We start from the raw sequence: 22,611 nt of genomic DNA, 5'->3' as shown, positions 1-22,611 counted from the left end.
CACACAGAGTCTCACTCTTTTTTGTAATTAGCTGTCAGAGTAGAAATCCATTTACCATCCAGGTGTTCCCACTTGTGCCTGTGTATGACACTAGAACAGTAATTCCCAGATGTTTTCTTATTAGGAGTGGGATATGTTAAATGCTAATCCCTTCCATTCAACTGTTCATTTAGGAAATCCCCATGTGCCCAAACTCTCTTAAAGATAGCCTAAAAATGGCCATGAGGTTTCAACAGCTCATCTGGAGCTCAGGAATAGGACAAATCTCTTTCTCAAATATTCATGAGGAGAGGGGTGTGCTGGCAAGAGAGGAGCTATTCAAAATGGCTGTTTCGTTGTACAGAAGGATTCCAGAAGCCACAGCACTGTTCTAGTGCTGCTGATAGGTCTCCAACTACTGCCTGGAGGAAAATAAGAGTGAAAAACCCATCTCTTTTTAACATACAGGCAATGGGATTTTCCATTTGCAAGTTGATAAAACTCTGTAGTTCGTCTATTTCTAAATTTCCAGTGGTTCTTTCAGTTAAACATCTAGATAAATTGCTTCTAGTAGGCCCTGTTGTTACAGATACAGTAGTTTTCCTTTTGCATTACCATCTGTCCCTCTCTCTGGAACTGCAGTGGCAGGCAGAAGTAAAGTCTGCCAAGGTATTGGATAGGCTAAAAAGGCTAGTATGGAGGCAAAGACAAGGTTAAAGACAAAGAAACTGCCTTTGCTGATTTGCCTCACTTCTCAATAGATCATTTTTGTGACTGAGCACTTGCAGTCTGGCTTCTATTAAAACTGTGTTGCTTGAGTGTAAGAAAAAGAGCAAACTCTGGAGCTGCTCCAGCACTCAATAAGCTTGAAAAATACCATACCTCTAAAATCTGTAGAAAAAATGGCCAAACCATCTCATCAAAGAGGTCCAGGAAAAGTCATCAGACAAAATGTATTCCCATTCCTGTTTTCTTGGCACTTTCTATATATTATTTTTCCAATGAAGGAGGCAATTCAGCTATTTGTGAAACTGCAATGATTCACAATGATCATTAGATTTTTAAAGGGTGGAGAGCTGTCAGGACAACTTCTGGTCACTCATTAAAGGTTCCAGGCTCAGTGTGGGACTCAGGCTTCTTCTCCTGCCCCAGGTAAGCTGATGCAGTGCTTGGGGATGCTGCTGTCAAGATGACCTGTCAGTCAGACACATTTGCCATGTGACTGAAAAACTTTCCTCGACGCGTGGGGATAAACAGATCTTCCAAAACTTTTCTATGTAAGGATTTACAGTTATCTTGACAAGTACCCTCTCCTAAGTCCATTTTGTCTGTTTCTACTTTCAAACAATTATTGAAATATCTCAAAACACGGACTGTAAGAACAAATTGAAGGTGCGTTCTCTTCCGTGTACAAAACCAGAAACCTTTACCAGGTGAGCTGAAATCAAGGAAGTTCTCACAACACTTACGTGTGCAGGTTTTTAGGTCCTCATTGATGACAAATCCTTCAGAGCACTGACAGACATAGGAGCTATCAGTATTCAGGCACAGTTGCTCGCAGCCATGACTGCTTTCAGCACAGTGGTCCACTCCTATTGATTTGTATTAATAATTGAAGAAATCACACTGGAGCCTTAGATACAAGCACTATGACACTAGTTAGTACACAGTGCCTTTGCAGACCAAAGGAGAAATATCAGTACAGCTTTTTATTTATGCAGTATGCCCACCTATTTGAGTAACCTGAGTTAATTACAGCACCTAAGTGAAATGAACACAACCAGCCCACTTGGCAGATAATGAACCTGATGAAGTGCAGATCTCCCTTTCCAAAAGTCACAAAAGGAATTTAATGGGAAGTGAAGGGAGAACCTTGAAGTTGTGCCTGTTCTTATCCGCAGAATCATGCTTGCTTGCTTTACAAAGCAAGACTCTCTTTTGTTGACCATAACATTTTCTCAGAGGGAAAGTATGAATATTAGTAACTCTTGAAATAGGAATTATGGCTTTTAGATTATTTCATAAACAGTAAATTCTTCTTTAACAGGATGAGAAATCATCAATTTAAAGCTTTAATCTGACAACAGGTTCAAGCAGTTAAAGCTTAGTGGGGGACAGATACAAATGATTAGTGTGAGAGTGTCTCAATATGTTCCTTTTCTTTGATTTTCCTATTCCTATTCCAAGATAAAATGGGACTTCTTTTTTTTTTTTTTTTCTTATATGCAACTGGTTGTGTGATAGGGTAAGGGAAGACAGAGAGAGAGGTGAACTGGAATTAAGAACTATGTTGTCTCACAGAAGGGACAGCAAAGCAGTAGTGTGAGATACGTGCACTTGCAGATGTACTGTGTAATCTGCTGACTCTGTAAGTACAGAAAAAGCATATATTAGGAAAAAGACTTTATACTGAACTTCCTCATAATATTTTATTGCTGACTTGTTAATGGCTATTTTTAGTTATACAGTCCAAAATCACTTTAGCTGAACTTGATCAAAAGTAGTGGAGGTCCCTCAGACACAAACGCAGCCTCATATGTCTCTATTTGCAAATCATTTACAGATGTGAACAGGCACGTCTGAAGCTTTTGCTTACATAAAAAAAAAAATATAAATCTGTACTTAATGTAATATGACTTAGTTCTAAATATTGCTGTTTATTAGTTTATCTAACTAAGCAATAAGTTTGCAGTAATGGGTCCAGATTTACTATTTAATATAGAAAAAGATAATGTTGGCTTGAACAAGTGAAGCCATGGTGTCAGTTTTTACTAGGTAAAGCAAGCTCCAGCTGGAACATTCTCCTTTTTCCAAGAGTTTACATCATCATGAAGAGGCTTGTGTAACTTCTTACTGCACATAAAAATGTGGAGAAAAACCCAGATTTACTTCCCCCCCAGTATTTTCTGTGAAAAATTGCATCTGTTTGGCATTGTCTTTTACAATACAAACACCCAGACTAATGTGACTTTCAACATCTGAATACTTTAGGTTCTCATGGAGAATCTTTTAACACACTCTTTCAAGGAGCAGTGTAATCACAAAGGTGCTAAATATCAGGCTTTAGAAATTAGTATACTGTAAATTTGGTCATTTTGTGTGTTCCATTACATGTGTTAAAAAAAAATGTAAGAAGGGAAAGAGACAAGGGAAAGCCCAGTATTTTAAAAAACAATGAGTGTCTTGGGACATATTAATTTTTAGATATTCAACTTGTGATAGCCTAAAATCATAACAGTTAAAAAGTTCTGAGCTCTTGCAACACATCCAAGTTTCTTTAAATTTGGCTTTATCACAAATATTTTATTTAGAAATAATTACTCCCTGGCCTATCAACTTTTTTTTTTTAATTTCAGTAATGAGTGTTCCTTTGGAAAAACATAAGTATCAGGGGAAACAGCTGCTGGTATTTTAGATGATGTGCAGAATGGTTCTCTGCAATAAAAGTACCTTCAATAAACTGGGTGATGTCAAGTGGGCAATTGTGTTTGTTTCTTTCTGGTGCAACACTGACCATTTATTTAGTAACATTCTTACTAAAAAAGGACATTTCATCAAACAGATCATTGAAAGAATATACATATAGAAGGCAGAAGTCTCTACATCTTTCCACATACTGGCATAGGCCTGCGTCAGGTGTGCTGCAGTTTACATAGCCCATAGCAATGATGCAGATGTTCAACATTGTCTTTGTGTTAGACACCTTGGCTGAACACATATTCATAGTCATTTGGATTGGAAAACATGATGCTTTAGTTCTCTATTGGATCAGGGATCTCACTATAGCATTACTTCACTAGGCCTGGCTCGTGGTAGACTTTACAATAACATAGGTTTGCATAGCTCAGAAAGATCTCAGAAGGGACCCACGAGCATTTTCTCATTCTGTTCTCACATCCCCCAACTGCAGTAACTTGTCACTGCAGCTCATGAGACACACTCATTTCTGCACGTATTGCCATCATGTCATAGGGCATATCCAGGATGACACTTGCATACAAATGACTCTTCCATGTCAACCCATTCATGTTCACAATAATGCTGACCTAAAGCACAGAAGTTTACTTCTGTGGAGAGAAAAACAGTGAGGAATTCATGCCAGCCATGAGGGTTTCTGAAGTAAAATGGCTTAGAAAAACTCACTTTTCTTAAACAGTACTGGATCCTGTTCTTTGGACACCTGTTAGAGCTGACAGTGAGTTGAGGATCTGAGAGTGGATTGAAAATATTTGGCTATACAAGACTTCACTTTGGCTCCCGCAGACCTGCTCCTGTAGTCATCAGAAGCCATGCATCATGGTGAAGGAGGAATGCTTGGTTCTACTTACCAGTGACACATTCTCCCTGATTTATAAAGAGGGCATATTTGCAGATGTTCTGCTTTATTTTACTAACTTATCTAACATGAGCCTTCTTGTAACAAGATTTGGAATAGGAGCGTAATCCTGGAAATGTCACTAAGGTTAAGAATTCTGAAAAGGGAATTATAATTTGCCTTTAGTTTGCAACTACATCCTTGGCAATAAATACTTTACACAACACTGTTCTTTTTTCCTCTACTTACCAAGGCACATCCAATCTGTAAGAACCTGAATGTATTAAAATATCATATAGACAATAAAAACCAGAATAGCATGGATTGCTGTAAAAACAGCACTGTGTAGACAAAGATGCTTCATGAGAACGAGTCCTTAAAACTGAGAGAAAATACAACTCCAAAACCAGATAAATTTTATGAGCGTCTAAAATATAATTATGTTGCTCCAGGCAAGCTTCTTATTCATAAAATATCAGCAACACATTTTTCCCCTCCAGGCACTGAGTCACCAGATTAGGCTAGTTCATTTTACCAAACATATCCTCCTTAAACTTTAACAGCATTACATTGAAAATCTACTGTGATTCCAGGCCCCTACTCAAGAAGAGCTGTAACACAACAGACTTTTTAAAGTAAATAGTATGTGTGATTGGTTTAGAACCCTTATATTGCTGAGGCTGTTTTTACAATTGTTTTAGGAAACTGTGGGTTTCTTGTGTGACATTAAGTTGATTTTAATAGCTACATTACCTACCCAGCACTTTCCCAAGTTAATGAAATACATCTGTTCCTGGGGAAGCCAATGGGGCAAAGCAAGGTAAATTATTATTATTTTCTTTTCCCAGCTGTTTATGTCACTACCAGACAAGGTCAGAAAATTTCAAATAAGTAATGAACTTACTGGCTTTGAGCCACTCCTGTGTTACTCCTCAGGTTTCCATAAATCTCTTCAGAAAACATCTAATATACAACCTAGTCTACAAAACAGCAACAGTATATTTGCCAGCATGACTGGCTCAATTAAAATTCAGGTTTATAAAGAAACAATTGTTTGAACTTTAATTATAGAGAAAAATTTCATCCCTTCAGAAGGGAAACCATTTACAGCAGGTTTGAGAAATAAAAGCAGATGAACTTTATGATGTCCAAAGAATTACTCACTTTTGCATGTTTTTTCATCTGGATTAAGTCTAAACCCTTCTTGGCATCGACAAAAATAGGAATTGTCTGTATTAACACATTCTTGCTCACAGCCATGGTCCTGAAGAGCACAATAGTCTGGTCCTAAATGAGGAAAAAACTGTCAGCGAGGAGTACTATTCCTCAGAAATAATTTAGGTAAAAAATCCAGTTACTATGTTTTATTCTCTTTAGTCTTTTCTTTTTTTCTTTTTCTTTCCTAGTCACCATTCTGACTTTTTGCCATTTTGTTTCAAACCATGAAAATAAAATCTTTTTTCCAAATATTTGCTATACTTGGGTATACCTGATATGTGTACTTCAATGAAGTCTCCAAGAACACACGTACTACACTCAGTAGAGGAATTAGAATCATAAATATTCCTTAACATTTTGCAGCTAAGTCCTATACATTGCCTTATCAAAATTGCTTCTTTATTTTACCCAGAGCAAGTTAGATACTATAGGTACTAATGCACAAACATGCTTTTGAATGTTGCTTATAAGACCAAAACAGGATGATTAGGTCATCGGGAGCATTGGTGTTTTAACAGCTCTGGGTGCTGCTACACAATTCTTCCATTTAAAATGCTCATGAAAGAGAAGATAGCAAAGTCTAGAAACAGCTACAACTTGCATATAAAGTACATTAAAAAGGAAAGTAATTGTGCAATAAGCACTGTGGCATTTACCACATAGTGTTTACTACCATTGATGAAGTCAAAGAACCTGACATTCATTTAGATGCAGTGTCTGGCCATCACTTAGTTTTATATCACTGGAGTTAAATAATTTATACCAGTAAAAGAATGGTCTTAACCCCCCAGTACTGAAAAAAATAGATAAATAAGTAACAAATCAAGCAAGTCCCATTTTTAAAGACATCTAGGCACTTTTAAACACCTCATTACACAATCTGAAAACTGACATTCAGAGGCTAATTATTATTCCCACAGGTAACTGACATTCTGAGGCAGGAACTATTCTTTCTTTGTATATGTCGCGGGATAATGCAATTGAGCCTTTGTATATGATGAAAGCCCTTAGCAATAATAAACTACCTGTATTTTCAGGGCAAAGTGGAATGTGACTTCCTAAGAGAGCATGAGAGGAGTATTTTACCATTTATGAACTCTATGTGTTATATTTATAGAACATTTCCTTTACCAAACCTTTTTATGGCAGCATATGTACATAGACATGGACATAACAGGGATCTTATCTGTTTAATAAAAACCCAATAAATTAGAAAATTTGGCTTGTTCAAGAGTGCACTGGAGAGACAGAAACCATAAAGCCATGTGGAATATAGCTGTATGCCTTCTGGACCTTCTCAGTGCTGTGTTGCAGTTAACTGCTCAAATTCCTGCTAACTCAAGTGTGCAGAACATACTTTTCCTGGGTAACTGATTCTGAAGACAACCACAAGGAGCTGAAAAACATGTATTATTATCTTTGTTGGAAATTGAGGCTATTATGCTGGGAACACTAAAAACACATTTCACAGGGCTTCATTAAGACAGTCCATTAAGTATGCTAACAGAAGGCCTCTCCACAAGCTACAGGTGATGTGAACCTGCTCACAACTCAAACAGGGGCCTTCCCTAAAGAAGAACAGTTGAGGCTCAGCACCCATAAGTACAAGCAGAAGCTTACATCTGTCCTCCTGAGAGGAGCAGCAAGAGTGGCTAAAGACCTCTTAATAGTTAATGTAGCAGCTAGGAATGATCTCTTCCTGACTCACTGATAATCTGAATTTGCTGCTCTCTTCCAGCTACACACAGAGTACTGTGATGGTGTTTGGAGGGTTGCTCTCATGAACCTTGTTCCTTGTACTTTATTGTAAGAAGTTTGGAGTAATTCCCAGGGAAAACATCTGTCAGATATGCATGACCATACCGATAACACTGACATTTTCCAGATTTTCTTTGCAGCCATAAGCATGAAAGCTTACTTTCTATTTAAGAAAAGAAAGCCAGGATGCTGAGATTATCTTGAGCTGGCACTCCAGACCCAGGACTGCTTGTTGATGCAGAGATGTGATCTGGCATGGGCAAGAGCCTTGGCTAATCGGCAGTCATCCCTGAGATTCAGTATGTAAGCCAAACATAAGAAATTTATGTTAAAGGTTTTAAATTTACAAACATTTTAAATCCAGTGGTCTGAAGTCTGTTTCTACATGTTGTTTATGCTGAGTCAGAGGCAGTGTGATTCATAACATATGGGAGCTAGAGGATACTTTTGCTCTGAAGAGCTCTCATGCTGTCTTGACTTTCACAGAATTAAGGTCTACACAGTTCCTTCATTCATCCTTTATTTTATTAGCAAGGCATAGATTATGCAAAGTGCAAGGAAAACTGGCTTACTAAATTTTATTTACGCTTGGATTCAGGACATACATCTTGAAAGAGAATGATCTGACATTTCTCCCTGACTACTCCTTCAAATCAATCTCTATGCCCCCCATGTCCAGTCACTTTGATTTTTCCCCAATTGCAACCTGATGAAATTTTAATTTTTTTTAAAACTTTAAACTAATTTAAAGCATTTACAAAAAAACCCAAAAAAAAAAAAAAAAAACAAAACAAAACCAGAATTCAGTTAACACAGCAGAGATGCACAGAGCTGTGAAAAGCCTGTCTGTGGCCTCTGCCCGTTGGCTTGGGAGCTGCATTTAATGTTAGTCTCTCACCCCTGGTGCTTGCCTGAGCTATGTTATAGGTATACCTGTGCCTAGCCTTCCATTTTGCTGATCATGATATGCTGACTGGCTAACTTGACTTTTTGAATTGACCTGAGACCTCTCTGGATACTATGGACTTGTTTGGTGATCACCGGACTGTTGGCTGAGCCTGTTTATCATCACAAGCCCTGTTTTGTTCCTCTTCTTTGGACACCGTGGTATCAAAGGCCTTGTCAGAGAGATTACTGGCCCTGCTTGTCGTGTAGCCATCCTTAGCTCCCAGACTGCATTCCCTTTTGCAGAGCAGTGTACTTTTGTGTTTTATATTAAAGATCTCTGTTCCACAGAGATCCAATATGAAACCACAGAAGTGCAAGCTGAGAGTTTTTGGTCAAGATCAGGCTGGAAATGGCAATGGGAATGCGGTGGTGAAGTCTGTTACCTCACCTGACCAAAAGGTGGGTACAAACAGATAGCAGAAGGCTCCAACTTGTAGGCTTTTGTCTTTTTGCCCAGTGACTGCTGGGCAGGTTCACAGTGGCAAGGAAGGCCATGGTCAAGCTGAGGTTAGTCTGCAGGTCAGGTTCTGGATCAACAAGGAGTATTGCCAGGCCAGCTGGAGACTGCATTTGACATACCTAGTCCAGTTCTGGAATAATCCTTTCCCTTCCTCCCCCAGTTAAAGGGAATAAATTGAAGAGGGCTCAACAGAGACCTGCTGCTGGGACACAGTGCATCTGACTTGTGCAGAGAACTTGAGGAATCTGGTCTTAATAAGCTTGGTGAAAAGGAAGATATCTAATTGCAGCCTACAATTACTTCTTGTAGGTCGTTTCAAAGGTGTTGGAACTAAAACCATCTTGCTAGTGCCAAATAATGTAACAGGGAACAGTGGTCACCACTTGTGGCTTGGGTGATTACCACTGGACATGAGGAAAATGTTTTCCATGAGAGGGATAGTACAGCAGTGGAGCAGGTTGCTCACAGACATTTTGGACTCTCCACTGGAGATTTGTAAGACTCAACTAGACAAAACCATAGCTGACTTGATCTGCAGTTTGTGGTGGTTTCACTTTGAAGAGGAAGCTGGAATAAATGACTTCCAGAGATCCTGTCCATATTTCCAACATAAAGACAGCAGCACATGGTCAGATTGAGTTTATATAGCCCAATGTGCTATCTCAAGCAATAGATACCTAAGAGCATGAAGACAGGACAAGCACAAAATAATACTTCCCTGCTACTCTCTCGGCTTCCATCATTCTGTGGATCACCAATTTAAAAAGTTTAAAGTAATTCATACAGCTAGACCACAAGTTAAAAACCACTCAAGACATATAAAACGTTTATGTAGTTTTAAGGTATTTGCTCTGTTAAAACTTGGGGAGAAAACACTGCGTAAGATCCACATACTTAGTTTTAACGAGTTAACAAAATTTGTGCTTGGGGAGTGGAAAGCACTTATATTATAATAAGATTTCAAGAACACATGGATGTGGAAGTATATGTGGAAGTATAAGAGAATTTCCAGCCCTTAGCTGGTGGGTACTAGACAAATGAGCAACTTCATACAATCTCTAAGCACCTTGAACCAGTACAAGCTGGCCTTGGGGAAGTGTGTCTCTTTCCTGTGACTGTAAGGTCAGATCTACAACCTGGATTAAATGCTTTCTTTTTAAATACTAAAACTAAATGAAATAGATACCAAGCATAAGAAACAGAACAGGTTTTGGTTTAAGATAGTCTCTCATGATAAACATTGAAATGCTCACAAGGTTGTTAATGACACAGAAATGCAGTTCTATATTGATGTATTTTTTTGAGAAATAATGTGTGAACATATTTTTCAATGATACGGATTAAATTCACCACTGGCATCGGCAGTTCCAGTCACCTAAACTAATGGAGTTTATCTGCTTACAGACACAATAGTAACATTTCTTTAACAAGCCCCATATTTATAAAGAAAGGTAACTAGGAAGGCGTATTATGGGTTTTGCTTCACATTCCTGAAAGTCAGTTATGACATTAAACATTGTAGAGCTTTTAGTTTGTGTTGCCAATTACAGGAAGCTTTGGCAAGAGTACTTTCAGGTCTGTCAGTCCCCTCCACTTTATATCCACTCCTAACTCTGGTAATTTTTGAGCATGTTAGCCTGCTATCAATCAAATTTGACAATCAACAAGCAAGCAAAGTCATGAAGTTATTATAACCTGATGGAAACATGGAAGCTTGGTAGAAGATACTAAGGTTGCCAGAACTTTAGCTCACTATCAAAAAACTCACTCTTGAGAAAAATCCGTGGGAAAATAGGCTGCAATGTTTGTGTTCTCTGATTGTGGAATTGCTCTATTTAATTTTAGCTTGTATTACAAACCAAGCCGATTATAAATTCTCTTGTACAGGCTTGTTTACCCTGCTAGGGAGATGACATACTAACTGAAAAGTCTGGATAATCAAAAAGACTATGTAGGACAAACTTTTGGGTTTTCATTGTTGTAAAGGAGCCCATTTTCATTTTAAAAGCTTCCTCCTCATAGAAGGGACCCCTATCCTTAGCCTCCCCCCAAAAAAAACCTACCCCCCAAAATAACTTGCAATGCTTTCAAGACCTTTGGCTTACAGGGCATGCCATTTTCTATACCTGATGCATTATCCACTTTTCAAAGGATCAATAGGAGTGTTATAGCTGAGAAGATGACAGAAGTAGTATGAACTGTTCATAATTAAACTTTATCACAACTTACTTCTGCAAGTTCTTTTGTCTGGATTTAAAATGTACCCTGGATGGCATCTACAGTAATAGGAGTCCTCAGTGTTAACACATTCATGCTGGCAACCTTGATTATCCAAAGCACAGAAATCTACAACTGAAAAAGAACAAGACCAACAGGTACAATTAGAAAAACATAATTAGAACTATTATGCATAGATATTGTGGTATATGTTACACACAGTATCTATTAAAAAAAAAAAAAGGAAAATCTGGTATAATTTCTGTCTTGAAGAGCCTTTCTGAAAAAAAATTAGTGCACTTTCAGTACCAATTGGTAAATCAGATTTGATACGAGTCCTGGATCATTTCTCCTATCCATTGAACATCTATCAACTCTCAGATTATCAGGAGCCTTCTCAACATGTTTTCTCAGATCTGGAAACTCAGAAACTTTTAAAGCCAGTAACTTTGTCCAGGTGTTCACACTGTACACCAGGGCATAGCAAAGTTTAATTTATTTAGTTTTGCATTCTGTCTCTCCAGTCCCAGTCCTGGAATTACTCTACTTTTCCTCAGTTCCCTCTGTATTACTTCTCAAGAGCTGTTCCCATACCCTAAGTATATAGCAGGCCCATGGCAATACCTTCTACAATGAGGCCTGTCATGGTACACTTATTCCCCCTAATATGCTCTAGATTTGTCCTATACAAAGCAGCTGTGAAGCCTGAGAGCTTCTGGCTGGTATTCAACACTGATATTTTGCTTATATAATGCTTTTTGTATTAGAGAAGTAAAATATCATAGGTAGTCTGGTCCCTTATTTCATAAACCTGGTCATTTATTGCACAAACCTGTATTTACAAGATAGATTGCCAAAGGGTAGTAAGGTAATGCTTTTGAGTTTACTCAGAAAAGCCCATTAAAAAGTGCTAGAAAAAAAACCCACCCAGAACATTTAACTTCTCTTTGCAGGTTAAGCTGTTTCATCACAAAGAAAATCTGAGAAGAAATTAGATTAGTCACAAAGCAGGTGTTCAGTCCCCATAGAGCTGCCAGTCCCACATTAGGTAAGTTTACCTGATTCTCTGCAGAAAACAGTAATGTGGTCAGCTTCACACAGACATTTAATGAGGCAGGCTCCCTTCCCTGCCAACTGAGTAATTTTTTCATTACTTTATACTGCTGAGCCTCCTGAATTAAGAGGCAGTAATTTGTTTTAATGAAATCAGTTCCTTCTTCAGTAGCCCTGCCTTTGCAAGCCATGAGTGTACTCAGGTGTGCTAAGATATTTGGTCAAGGTCATCTATTCAGGAAAGCAGATAATCCACTTAGCTACTTTAAAAGAGCTTCTTTTAACCCTTCAAAATTGTGCTGAATCAAGTCAAATTAGACCTGTTATGGGCTACTGTGTGAGACCATTTTCCTGGCAAGCGCCTTCCTGTTTCCAGACTGAATAGCTTAATATAAAAACATATTTATTGAATATATATTTCAAGGATATAATGTGTCATACAATTACTCAGTTTTCCTCTTAAATTAATTCTGACCACATGCACATTTACAAGTTTTTTAAAAGACACATTAAGAAATAAGTAGGCCAAAGAATATATAATTTTTTCTATCTTGCATCATAGCTGGGAAGCAGCCCATATGGATTGCTACATAAAGTCACCTCCTCCTCTGCATTTAAACTCAAACAAAATGCATTTCTACCACAATACCTGCAACTGCCTGACAATGATTATAAAGTTTAGTCTAGACTGTAACAGACTGAAATGGAATGGAATGGGATGGTATAGGGTAAGATAGGATAGAACAGCTGGAACATGCAGTAGAATGATTGTTTAGTAAAACTGCCTGACAATTTAGGGCTGACCAAGTGTTAAAGGATGTCATTAAAGGCATTGTTCAAATGCCTCTTAAATACTGACAGTTTTGGGGTATCAACCATCTCTCTAGGAAGCCTATTCCTGTATTTGACCACATTCTTTGTAAAGAAATGCTTCCTAATATGCAATCTAAACCTCCCCTGGCTCAGCTTTCACAGAATCACAGAATCCCAAGGGTTGGAAGGGACCTCAGAAGATCATCTAGTCCAACCCCGCTGCCATTCCCATGTGTTCTATCCCTGGACAGCACAGAGAAGAGCTCAGCACCTCCCTTTTCACTTCCCTTCCTCAGGAAGCTGTGGACAGCAATGAGGTCACCCCTCAGCCTCCATTTCCCCGAAACTACATAAGCCGAAAGTTGACATCTGCTCTGTCAAGCCTTTTCACCACCTTTGTTGTTTGAGATAGGCCTTAGAATGCTTTATTATCAACATATGAGCAACTGTGAACCTAAGCACTCTCAGATTACAATCTCTGGAGAGAGGAACTGTGCCTTCTTATGGCTATATAGCTGCTAATGTGCTGTGGACAGAAAGGGAAAAAAAAAACCAAGCCCAACATCAAAATAGGTAACTAATTTTTCCAGGCTTTCTTTTCCTATTTATTTATAACCTTTAGAGAGTCATAAAAGTAGATCTGTTGGACTGTAAGAATAATGAGCATATCAATTTAAATAATGCCTTTCCAGTAACACAATTAAGAAGTGAGAACATTAGCTTGACAGTTGCTTTTTGAGCTAAGTATTCCCTCTTGCAGTAATTTTTGTATACAAATTGCCCTACTTTCAGGCAGGGTTAGCCTTGCAGACTGGCACTATTAATTGGCCTACAAATTCATTTCCCTTTTATATTTAATTTCCATGGTACTTGCTTAGAAGGGAAATTGTCAACAGCATTCCAGTCAGCAAGCAGGTAAGTTGTCCATGGAGTTAAATCTTCCTGAAAAGACTGAGAAAAATTATAAATATATATTTTTTATATTAAAGTACTGTAATCCTTTAGTTGGTATGCACAAAATATACACAGTTTGTATAAGAGCAAAGCAGAATAATAATTTACTAATTTATTATTTTTGTATTTCTGTACTGAGTCATGAGACATACAGTAGAATATGAACATGTAGAGATCTCACTGTTTTTAATGGTCCATGCCTATTTCAATAAGAAATTTTTCTAAAGGATGAATTACTGACCTTTTTCATAAACAAGCATTTAATTCAGTTGTCATAGAATAGAATCATAGAATAGTTAGGGTTGGAAAGGACCTTAAGATCACCTAGTTCCAACCCCCCTGCCATGGCCAGGAACACCTCACACTAAACCATCTCACTGAGAGACCAATCTTGCCTTGAACTCTGCCAGGGATGGAGCATTCACAACCTCCCTGGACAACCTATTCCAGTGCCTCACCACCCTAACAGGAAAGAATTTCTTCCTTTTATCCAATCTAAACTTCCCCTGTGTAAGTTTTAACCAGGGAAATTTAGATTGGATATATCTCCCCATGTTTCTTCCACCCTATTTTTCTTAAATGATGAGAGCCATCTTTTACTTCCAGTTACCAGTTCTGCATTCTGGGTGCTTACATTGCCCTCTCTGAACTCTGGACAGCATGGGTCACCTTTCTCTTACATTGCTGTTTTACTCCTGTGATATTTATATAGGTTATTCAGGCTTAGGAGAACAAAGAAAGCTAAGGAGAAGGGTAGAAGAAAAGGGTAGAAAGAAAAGGTGACAGAATAAGTAAAGGCATAAGGAGGATGAAAAGAGATGTGGAGGAAGAGTAGAGCAGTTATGGAGGACTTTTAAGAACCGAGAAAGCAGCCAAAAAAAAATCTAGTGGTGCCAGGACTGCAGAGAGGTGCCAGCAACCTGTCAGGAGAAGAGATCCAAAGCCCAACAGCTGCAGTAATATGGAGACAGTCTAGCACCAGTGCCAGGAAAAAGAGGTCAGCATGTCCAGCAACACCAAGAAGGTGGTGAGACAGTGTGCAGCAGCATGATGGAGAAAGAATGGCTTATTAGCACCAAACCTTAACTGGCAGGATTTTGTTCACACGGAAGGAGGGCAGTTAAAATGAAGAGCTGTTTAAAAAGGCAAACAGCTCTGCCAGCCATGCTTATCACTGAGCAGACAGTTTCAAACATTGTTTAGCTTACAAATATTTTCCCAAAATCTAGCATGGGATGAAAAGCTTATGAGGAGGCTAATGGACTTGCCAAGAAGATTATACCAAAAGTATTTACTGTGTTTAAATGGGGAAGAAGTGTGAGATACTTATATAGTAATAAAGAAGAAAGTAAGTTTTGTGTTAAACAATTATTATAATGTATTTCCACACTCACTATTTTGAGTTGTATTTCTTAGAGCTGATGTTTGCTTCTTTACTGCCCATAGCAAAAATGAAAGGCCCATAGTGGATGGGTTTTTAAGGGGGGGCTAAACTTTGCTTAAAGTGATCTTCCCAAAAAGAGTTTGAAATCTCTCCTGGCATGACCACAAAACCAAATAGGAATTGGCAAGAAACTGTCTACTTCCAAGTTTTTTCATATGTAAGTTCTGTCTGAAAAGGAGTTGCTGAGTTTGTGTTTTTTAATGGCCACATACATCATGCCAGTACATTGCTGGCCACCTACATGGATCTAGAATAAAACATCTGGTGTGTTATTTCAAAACACCAATGTTACTTTCTGTGTGAAATTAGTTGGAACCATTTCCCCAAGCCACCACTCATTATCAGTATAGGCCTACAAACATGCCAATATACATTCATCCTTATCTACCACTCACAGAGAAGAGGCTTCCCATCAACATCTATGTCTGTGGCTAAACTGGGTATTGATTTTTATTGAATTTCCCTTTGGTTTGTGTCAAGAAATAAATGTGAATTGCTAAACTTATACTCACCAATACAATTCTTTCCATCTGCATCAAGCTCATAGCCTTCATAACACTGACAGACGTAAGACCCAGGTGTGTTCACACAAATCTGCTCACAGGCATGTTTCTCCACAGCACAAAGGTCCTGAGCTACAAAACATAATTGCATGAGTATGAAATTCTTTGACTTTTTATAACATACATGCAGACTATAAATCAAAGCTAAATTTCAGGAAGCTATGAACAGCTCTTTAGATATGAGCTCATTTTAACACAGAACATGCCAATGTTCTGTCACACAGTGAAAGTCTTCTGCCAGCAGGAACAATCACTCCAAGCCAAGGAGCTCATTCCTTCAGCTGAAGGCACAACTATTGATGGACCAGTGGTGCTTAGCAGAGTTGCTTGACTGTATGTCTCTCTAAAAGTCTGAAGGGCATTCTTCAGGGCTTTTAGGGGAAAAAATAATAGTGTTTAATTGTATTTTTTTTTTAATTCTGTTTTTGCATAACCCTCCTAGAGAAATGATGACAAGGTTGCAAAGGAAAGGAAAAAACAACACCAAAAAACCCAGGGGTATTTAATTTCTTTTATAATTCTTCAATTTTCTGTAAAATACCATAGCAAGTTACCCCTCCCAAGCAGAAGATCTCGTTAGAAAAATTACCATGACAAATGAGGTCAGTTCAGCATCTGGCCAAATGAAGCACATTGGGCTTTCTTTTCAGTAGACTAAAGCTTTCTGGGAACTCTAAGTTTCCCCAGTGAAATCTTTGGAAAGCAGAGTACTTTGTGCTACTCAGGATCAGGACTGCTCAACACATAGTGGTCTTTTACAGTTACAAAAAGGCTTTTGGAACATGTTTAGGAAACTAGCCAAGCAAACGTGAATTTTCTTTTATAGCTGTCTGCTTCGTATCAAGCAGCATGATGAACAGCATAAACAGTCGTTTAACTCTCTTGTTCCAGTATAAACACCTACAAATAGATAATTTTTCAGCTTGTTTCAGCTCCATTTCCTTTTTAGTACCGTTTTGTGTATTAATGTAAGATTTGAACATCTCTAGAGAAGAATGGAAGAGATTAAGTTAAACAAATGCGGTGTAATGAATAAAGAATAGCTATTATCTGACATAACCACTCTTCTCTAGAAGTTACACCAGAGTATGTGAAAGAACCATCCTTTGCATGGATGCAAAACATCTTCATGACATAAATGTAAGAATGTTCCAACAAATCACAGGTATGGCAGATTTTCTTTCTTCAATGCATGGAAAAACTTTTTTAGAAATAATGATATAATGAAATGTACCAAGGAACTGAACTACCATCTGTTCAAAGACAAAGGTACCTTTTTCCTACCTAAAACTAAGTTGTCAGTTCTTTGGTGATTGAAGCCATTTGGTTAAGGGTTTTTAAGAACTGAATACTAATATGGTGTACCCTCACAATGTTAAAAAAAAAAAAGTGAATAGAAGACTGAAAACAGAGTATAGGTACTTTCCTGTCATCTTTTCTGCACTGTTTAATTTAGAAAGTGTTAAAATATATACATAAAGAAAATATTTGATCATAAAAGAGGTACAAAGACATCCAAGCCTTAGATAAATATACCCTGTTTAATCAGCAGCCAGTGAGGGTAACTAAAATGGCCACAGACTGTGGAGATTTTGCTCACCATGCTTCTCCTTACCTCCAGAAATAAGCTGATCAGTTTGTCCAGGCTTGGTCCCCTTTCCTCATGAATTCCATTACTTCTCAGGGAAGTTTTTAGACACAAATCCTCTTTCACCAAAGATTTGTACCATCCTAACACATTTAAGGCCAGTTTGATGGCTCTCAATATTAGATTTCCAGTGCTAATTGTTAAAATTGTTGCATAGTTTGGTAATGTAGAAAGAAGTCCATTAGAAGGAGGCTACAAACACACTGAATGACTCGTTTCCTTTTCATATTCAGCAAACTGCAATCTAGTATCATCTGATTGGAGATCAAAGCAAGTACACAGTCAAGCAAACCATGTGTGACAGGTAAGTGGGGAAAAATAATATTAGATGGAGTCATAGCTAAAAAAAAAAAAAAAAAAGTAAAGCAATGCAGCAATGTGCTTTGAAAAGTGGTGGAAAGGGACCAGACTGAGGGCTACTGTGCGCTTGTGCTACTGTGTCACCAGGAGGAAAACTACACACAAGTCCAGAACTCTCTTTGTAATTAACCTGTAATTTGAAGCAGGTCAGTACTCAAAAGCTGAACTACTGGCTGATAAAAAGTATGGAAATGTAACACAACAAGAAAGGTGACACAATAAAGAAGGAACTTTTCATACTTGTAATTAAATTTTTTTCTAATTGACTCACAAAAAAAAATTCAACAGTCAAAATTGATGTTAGGCATAAGGATGGGGACAACGTGTGAGAGGAAATTAAAAAGAAATTCTGGATTTCAAATAATTTCTAGAAAGGCAAAAGCAAAAGAATCCCTTCTAAGAAATTCTTTAATAAACGCCATAGCATGAGTAGGGTTTAAAAGAAAGATTCAAAGAATACGAAATTTTTAAATTAGAAGCATTTTAAGAAGGACACAATGAAAAGAACAAGTTAGAGAACATTACTGAAATGTGATTACATAGTCGGAGCAATCGTTTGGGATTCTGACCACCCTCTTTCTGAAAAGCTATAGAAAATATGCGGAAGCAGAGAAAACAGGCTGTGTGAAAAATTGTTCTTGTCACTATTCTTGTCTTGGCAGAGCTGCTAAACTACATAATAGTTAGGAAATATTCCGGATTGGATTGAAATGTCCTTTTGAAGGGAAAATTTTTTGTGTCTTTTTGAGGGGGAAAAAACCCCAAAACCAAACCACAAAGAAAATGTTTAATTTGTTCCATCTATCCGAAACATTCCCTTGTAATTTACGTACATGCATACAACAAATGTCTACATTTGGTGAAGGATGCTGCTGAGAAGGACTAGAAAGTAAAGATTCCTAAAAGTAATGCAACCGGTAGCTTGACATCACAGGAAGTCTCCCACTGCACATGTAAGGACTTTAATCCCCAAGTTGCAGAGTCACCTCAGATACTGACATACTCACTGTTTCAGTGGTCATTAAGCATCTGATATAGAATACAACACTAAGCAAAAGTGAGTAAGAACCTGCTAATCCCAAAATAATCTGATTGTTTTACAGCACTCTCCTGAGATGTGGAATATGAGAGTTCAGACACAGGGACAGGATTTGAGCCTTCATCCTTCACCTTAACTCTAAATTATCAGTTGTGAAGGGTATGTCCTATGCTCTCACCATGACTGTCTCCTCCAGTGTTTTGAAAGATGTCTTCCAAAATTTTTCTTCTGGCTAAAATCAGTTTGTCAAATTTCACTTGAATCCATGCACTGTCATGGGATAAGAAACTGCATTTGTAGCAAGTACATCTTCCACAAGTAATTAAAAATAGTATTACATGATTTCTTCAAAATAACGGTGGATACAGAAATAAATGAGGAATACCCATCTAATGTAATCTGCTGTTAATTACTAGGAAGCAAGTCAAACTGAAAAAAAGAAATACTGCTACAAAGAGTGAAAAAAGTTTATTATTATAAACTATAAAGCTAAATATTTAAAACTGAAAAAAATCAACCCTTTTAAAGAAGGAAATGAAAGCATAAACAAGGCTTTTTAAACTATTCTTTGAATTGTTGCAAATCCTTATGCTCCAAACAGCAGTTAGAAAGAGCTTTTCAGAATGGCAATTTTTTTCACAGATCTCTAATATGGGGTTTATTGCACCTTTCTGTACTATTTAGCACTGGCTGCTACCTAGACAAGTTACTAAAGTAGTTAGATTCACCTCATGCAAGATGATAAAAACAGTTCTGTCTTCGATTATTGCTTCACTGTTGAACCTACTACATCAATAGAATTCAAACGTAATTTTATGCAGTTTCAGTGTACCTCTGAAGAGCTGTTTATAAAAATTAGCTAGATGCATTTCAGAAAGGTTTGTAAGAAATTCAATGATCCAAGACAAGAAAAAGAATTAAAATTTCACCCTTTTAGACTCTTTCTTATGATTACCATTAATTATATACTGAGCTCAGTCCCTAAAGGATAGGTGATATTAAAAGCACTTTTTCAGAGCATGAAAGAGAAAAGTTAAGAAAGATAACATACTGCTGCAAGTCTTCTGGTCAGCATTCAGAATGTATCCTTGTTTACATCTGCAGAGGTAGGAGCCTGGGGTGTTTATGCAGAAGTGATCACACTGATGTTCAACTATACTGCACATATGGGGCACTGAAAGAAAAAAAAGTAAAATGTTATTAACTGCTGGTCTTACTTGTGGTCACAACCAAAATAAATAAAAAGTATAGAAGATTTTACTGAAGCAATTCGTAAGTTTCAAACTAAGAGTTGACAGTAAAAACAAAAATGGAAGCTTAACCCTATAAGATTACAAAAAAAATCCTTAACAAACAATACTATATATTAATTTCTAAAAAAACCCCACTATGAAGTTAGATATTTTCTGTCTGGCTGACATTGGTGACATGCTTTTGGGCATCAAATTTCATGTAAAATGGGGATATAAACAAAATAAAAATATACAGTAGAGTATCTGGAAAGAATAATTACTTGCTGGTCCCAAGAAAACAATGAAACAAACCTACCACATTCAAATGTAGAAAATAAGTAGAATTTAAGTACAAACTGTTCTAGTGGACATTCAGTATCTTGAATGAAGAAAATCACCACACAGCACAATACCAAAGAAGAATAACTAGAAAACAACATGATGACAAATCATCAAACAACTTGCTTAATTATTAATGCTGAGAAACATACAAGCAATATATGGCGACACTGAAGTCATGCACCTCCAAGCTCCAGTAAATGGGAGCTGAGCTGAGCTACACTCTAGAGTCTAATTTTAATGTTTGCATTTTTTGTCTCAAACAGCATGTAATAAAAAGCAACAGATCGAGATGGCAAAAAAGAAAAAGAATTCTGACAAATTCATTGCTGAACTATTTTCTTTTCAGTAGTTGGGAACTAAGAAATCTTCTGGATTTTATTCTTCTCACAGGAGCATTGCTGTAATATAGGTGAATGACTTCACAGGGAACACGATTACGGATTGATGTGCTCCTTATTCTGCTAGGTCAACAAAGCTCAAAATTTATGGAATAGACATTAACAGAAATCTTCCAGGAGCCACAACAGAAGCCTGATAACATGTGGTATGTGTGATACTTGTGGGGGTGAAAAAAAAAAAAAGTGGTTTTAAGATACATACCAAGTATGTGGTCTTTGGGATGGTTAACAGAGCTATGTGTACAAATACACAAACCACCATTTCTTAATCAGCTTTTTGGATCTCATGATTTTCTGCCATAATAAAGTACTTCTATTTATGTGAATACAGACCTGCTTGGACTTCTCTTTTCATCTTTCTGCCATTCTGAAAATGAAGTTTATTAGAGGATACTCCCTAAGCAGACGTTTCTTCCTGGCTATATGTCACCAGCTTTCAACATCAGGTATGGCTTTTTATGACCAAAGAAGCACTTTCAAATATGACAAATGAAAAATATATTCATTTCAGTAGTTTAAGCATCTCACCGTGTGCTAAAGCTATAGAGTGTAAATTATAGAACATTACTGCAAAGTCAGTCCTCCCATAACAAAAGAACATAAGGTTGCAAAACAGAGTACTAGGAAATGAAAAGGGAAAATAGAAGCATTCAATAATAGGCATCCTAATCACTCAGTCCCTTCTGAGAATTCAGTTACCATCTGTTACCAGTTTTCTGATATATTACCATAGATTTTTTCCAAAGTGTCTCTGTTGCACCCATTTCGAAGAATCAGTGATACTCTGGTCATCAGTTTGTGTCATTTGTGCAACCTCATTTGTTGCAGGAGGACTCAGCAGTAGACAGCAGTATTAGAAAGGGTGATCTCATAGCTGAAGAATTTGAATGCGAGCCTTGTGAATCAGATTTTAGCCCTGCCTATGTCACAGGATCCTTATTTGATTTTGAGCAAGACAATAATATTAACATCTTCAAGCAAGCATCAACCTTCATAGATTCAGTGTGAGATTCATGTGTTCACATAGGTACACCTGTATCTGAATTTGCAAGAAAGCAGGGCTCTCTCAGCTGCAATGGTGTTCCTCCAATGTAAAATGGGGATGACACCATTTTACAGGAGAATATTTGAGACTTCATATGCTCCTGACTGATCCATCCCCATTTCAGTTTATCTTCTTTTGAGTTTTCCACTCTCATCTCACTCCTCATGCTTCTGATTTCCCAGGATACTGTTTGCTTCTCTTTTTTACTTTGTTGACTGCTAATTAAAATAGGCTGCTGGTTTCCCAACTTTTGAAGAAAAACTCCCAAGTTTTTCTTCAACTGTTGTTTCTGACACCCCTACATCTTTAGCAGCCAGACGCAGCAACTGTAGGGAAAGTCTGACTTAGCAGAGGATGGGGCACAGACAATTTATTTGTATTCTTCTGAGAATATAGCTGATAGGCACTGGGTGATCTCTGCCATGCATCGGTAAGCAGTAGTTAACTTGGTCTGCTTTTTATTTTTCCCATAGAGCTTCATCAGTTGGCCAGAAACCTGGAATCTTCACAGGAACCACGAAGACACATTCCATGGGCATAAGGGCAATCCAGACATAAGGAAAGCTCAAGTGCCACGGTCTTTTCCCCCAGCATGAAGTGCAGCAGACTGCATGCCAGAAGACTTGACAAGAGTGTTGTATTCAATAGCTCTAGCAAAGAAACAAGGTGTCCAGATGTTTGACTACAATGATATTGCCTCTGGGTCCACACTGGGGAGGACTTAATAAAACTAACCACATTTCCCAGGAGGAATGTAGGTGCTCTAGGAAGCAGAGGCTATGGATTTTTAGATTGCTCTTTTGAAATTCAGCAAGCTGAAGGCTG

General features: G+C 37.7%; 1 protein-coding gene across 2 annotated transcripts in view; it reads right to left on the bottom strand.

The window, feature by feature from the left end:
* MATN2 (matrilin 2) overlaps window positions 1-22,611 on the bottom strand; it is a 70,105-nt gene that overhangs the window by 21,390 nt on the left and 26,104 nt on the right. For both annotated transcript variants that reach the window (XM_061373198.1, XM_061373199.1), the window contains exons 4-8: window positions 19,821-19,943; window positions 15,672-15,794; window positions 10,908-11,030; window positions 5,459-5,581; window positions 1,449-1,571 (exon numbers count right to left, since the gene is read on the bottom strand). In XM_061373198.1, the coding sequence (XP_061229182.1) occupies window positions 1,449-1,571; window positions 5,459-5,581; window positions 10,908-11,030; window positions 15,672-15,794; window positions 19,821-19,943 (615 nt within the window). The remainder of the gene's footprint in view (window positions 1-1,448; window positions 1,572-5,458; window positions 5,582-10,907; window positions 11,031-15,671; window positions 15,795-19,820; window positions 19,944-22,611) is intronic.

This window comes from Neopsephotus bourkii, unplaced genomic scaffold (genome assembly GCF_033783945.1).
Source record: "Neopsephotus bourkii isolate Nb327-2 ecotype Australia unplaced genomic scaffold, CSIRO-AGI_Nbou_v1 NB_1630, whole genome shotgun sequence".
NCBI lineage: Eukaryota > Metazoa > Chordata > Aves > Psittaciformes > Psittacidae > Neopsephotus > Neopsephotus bourkii.
Note: the sequence above shows the minus strand (reverse complement) of the source record. Positions and strands in the feature narration are given on the sequence as shown.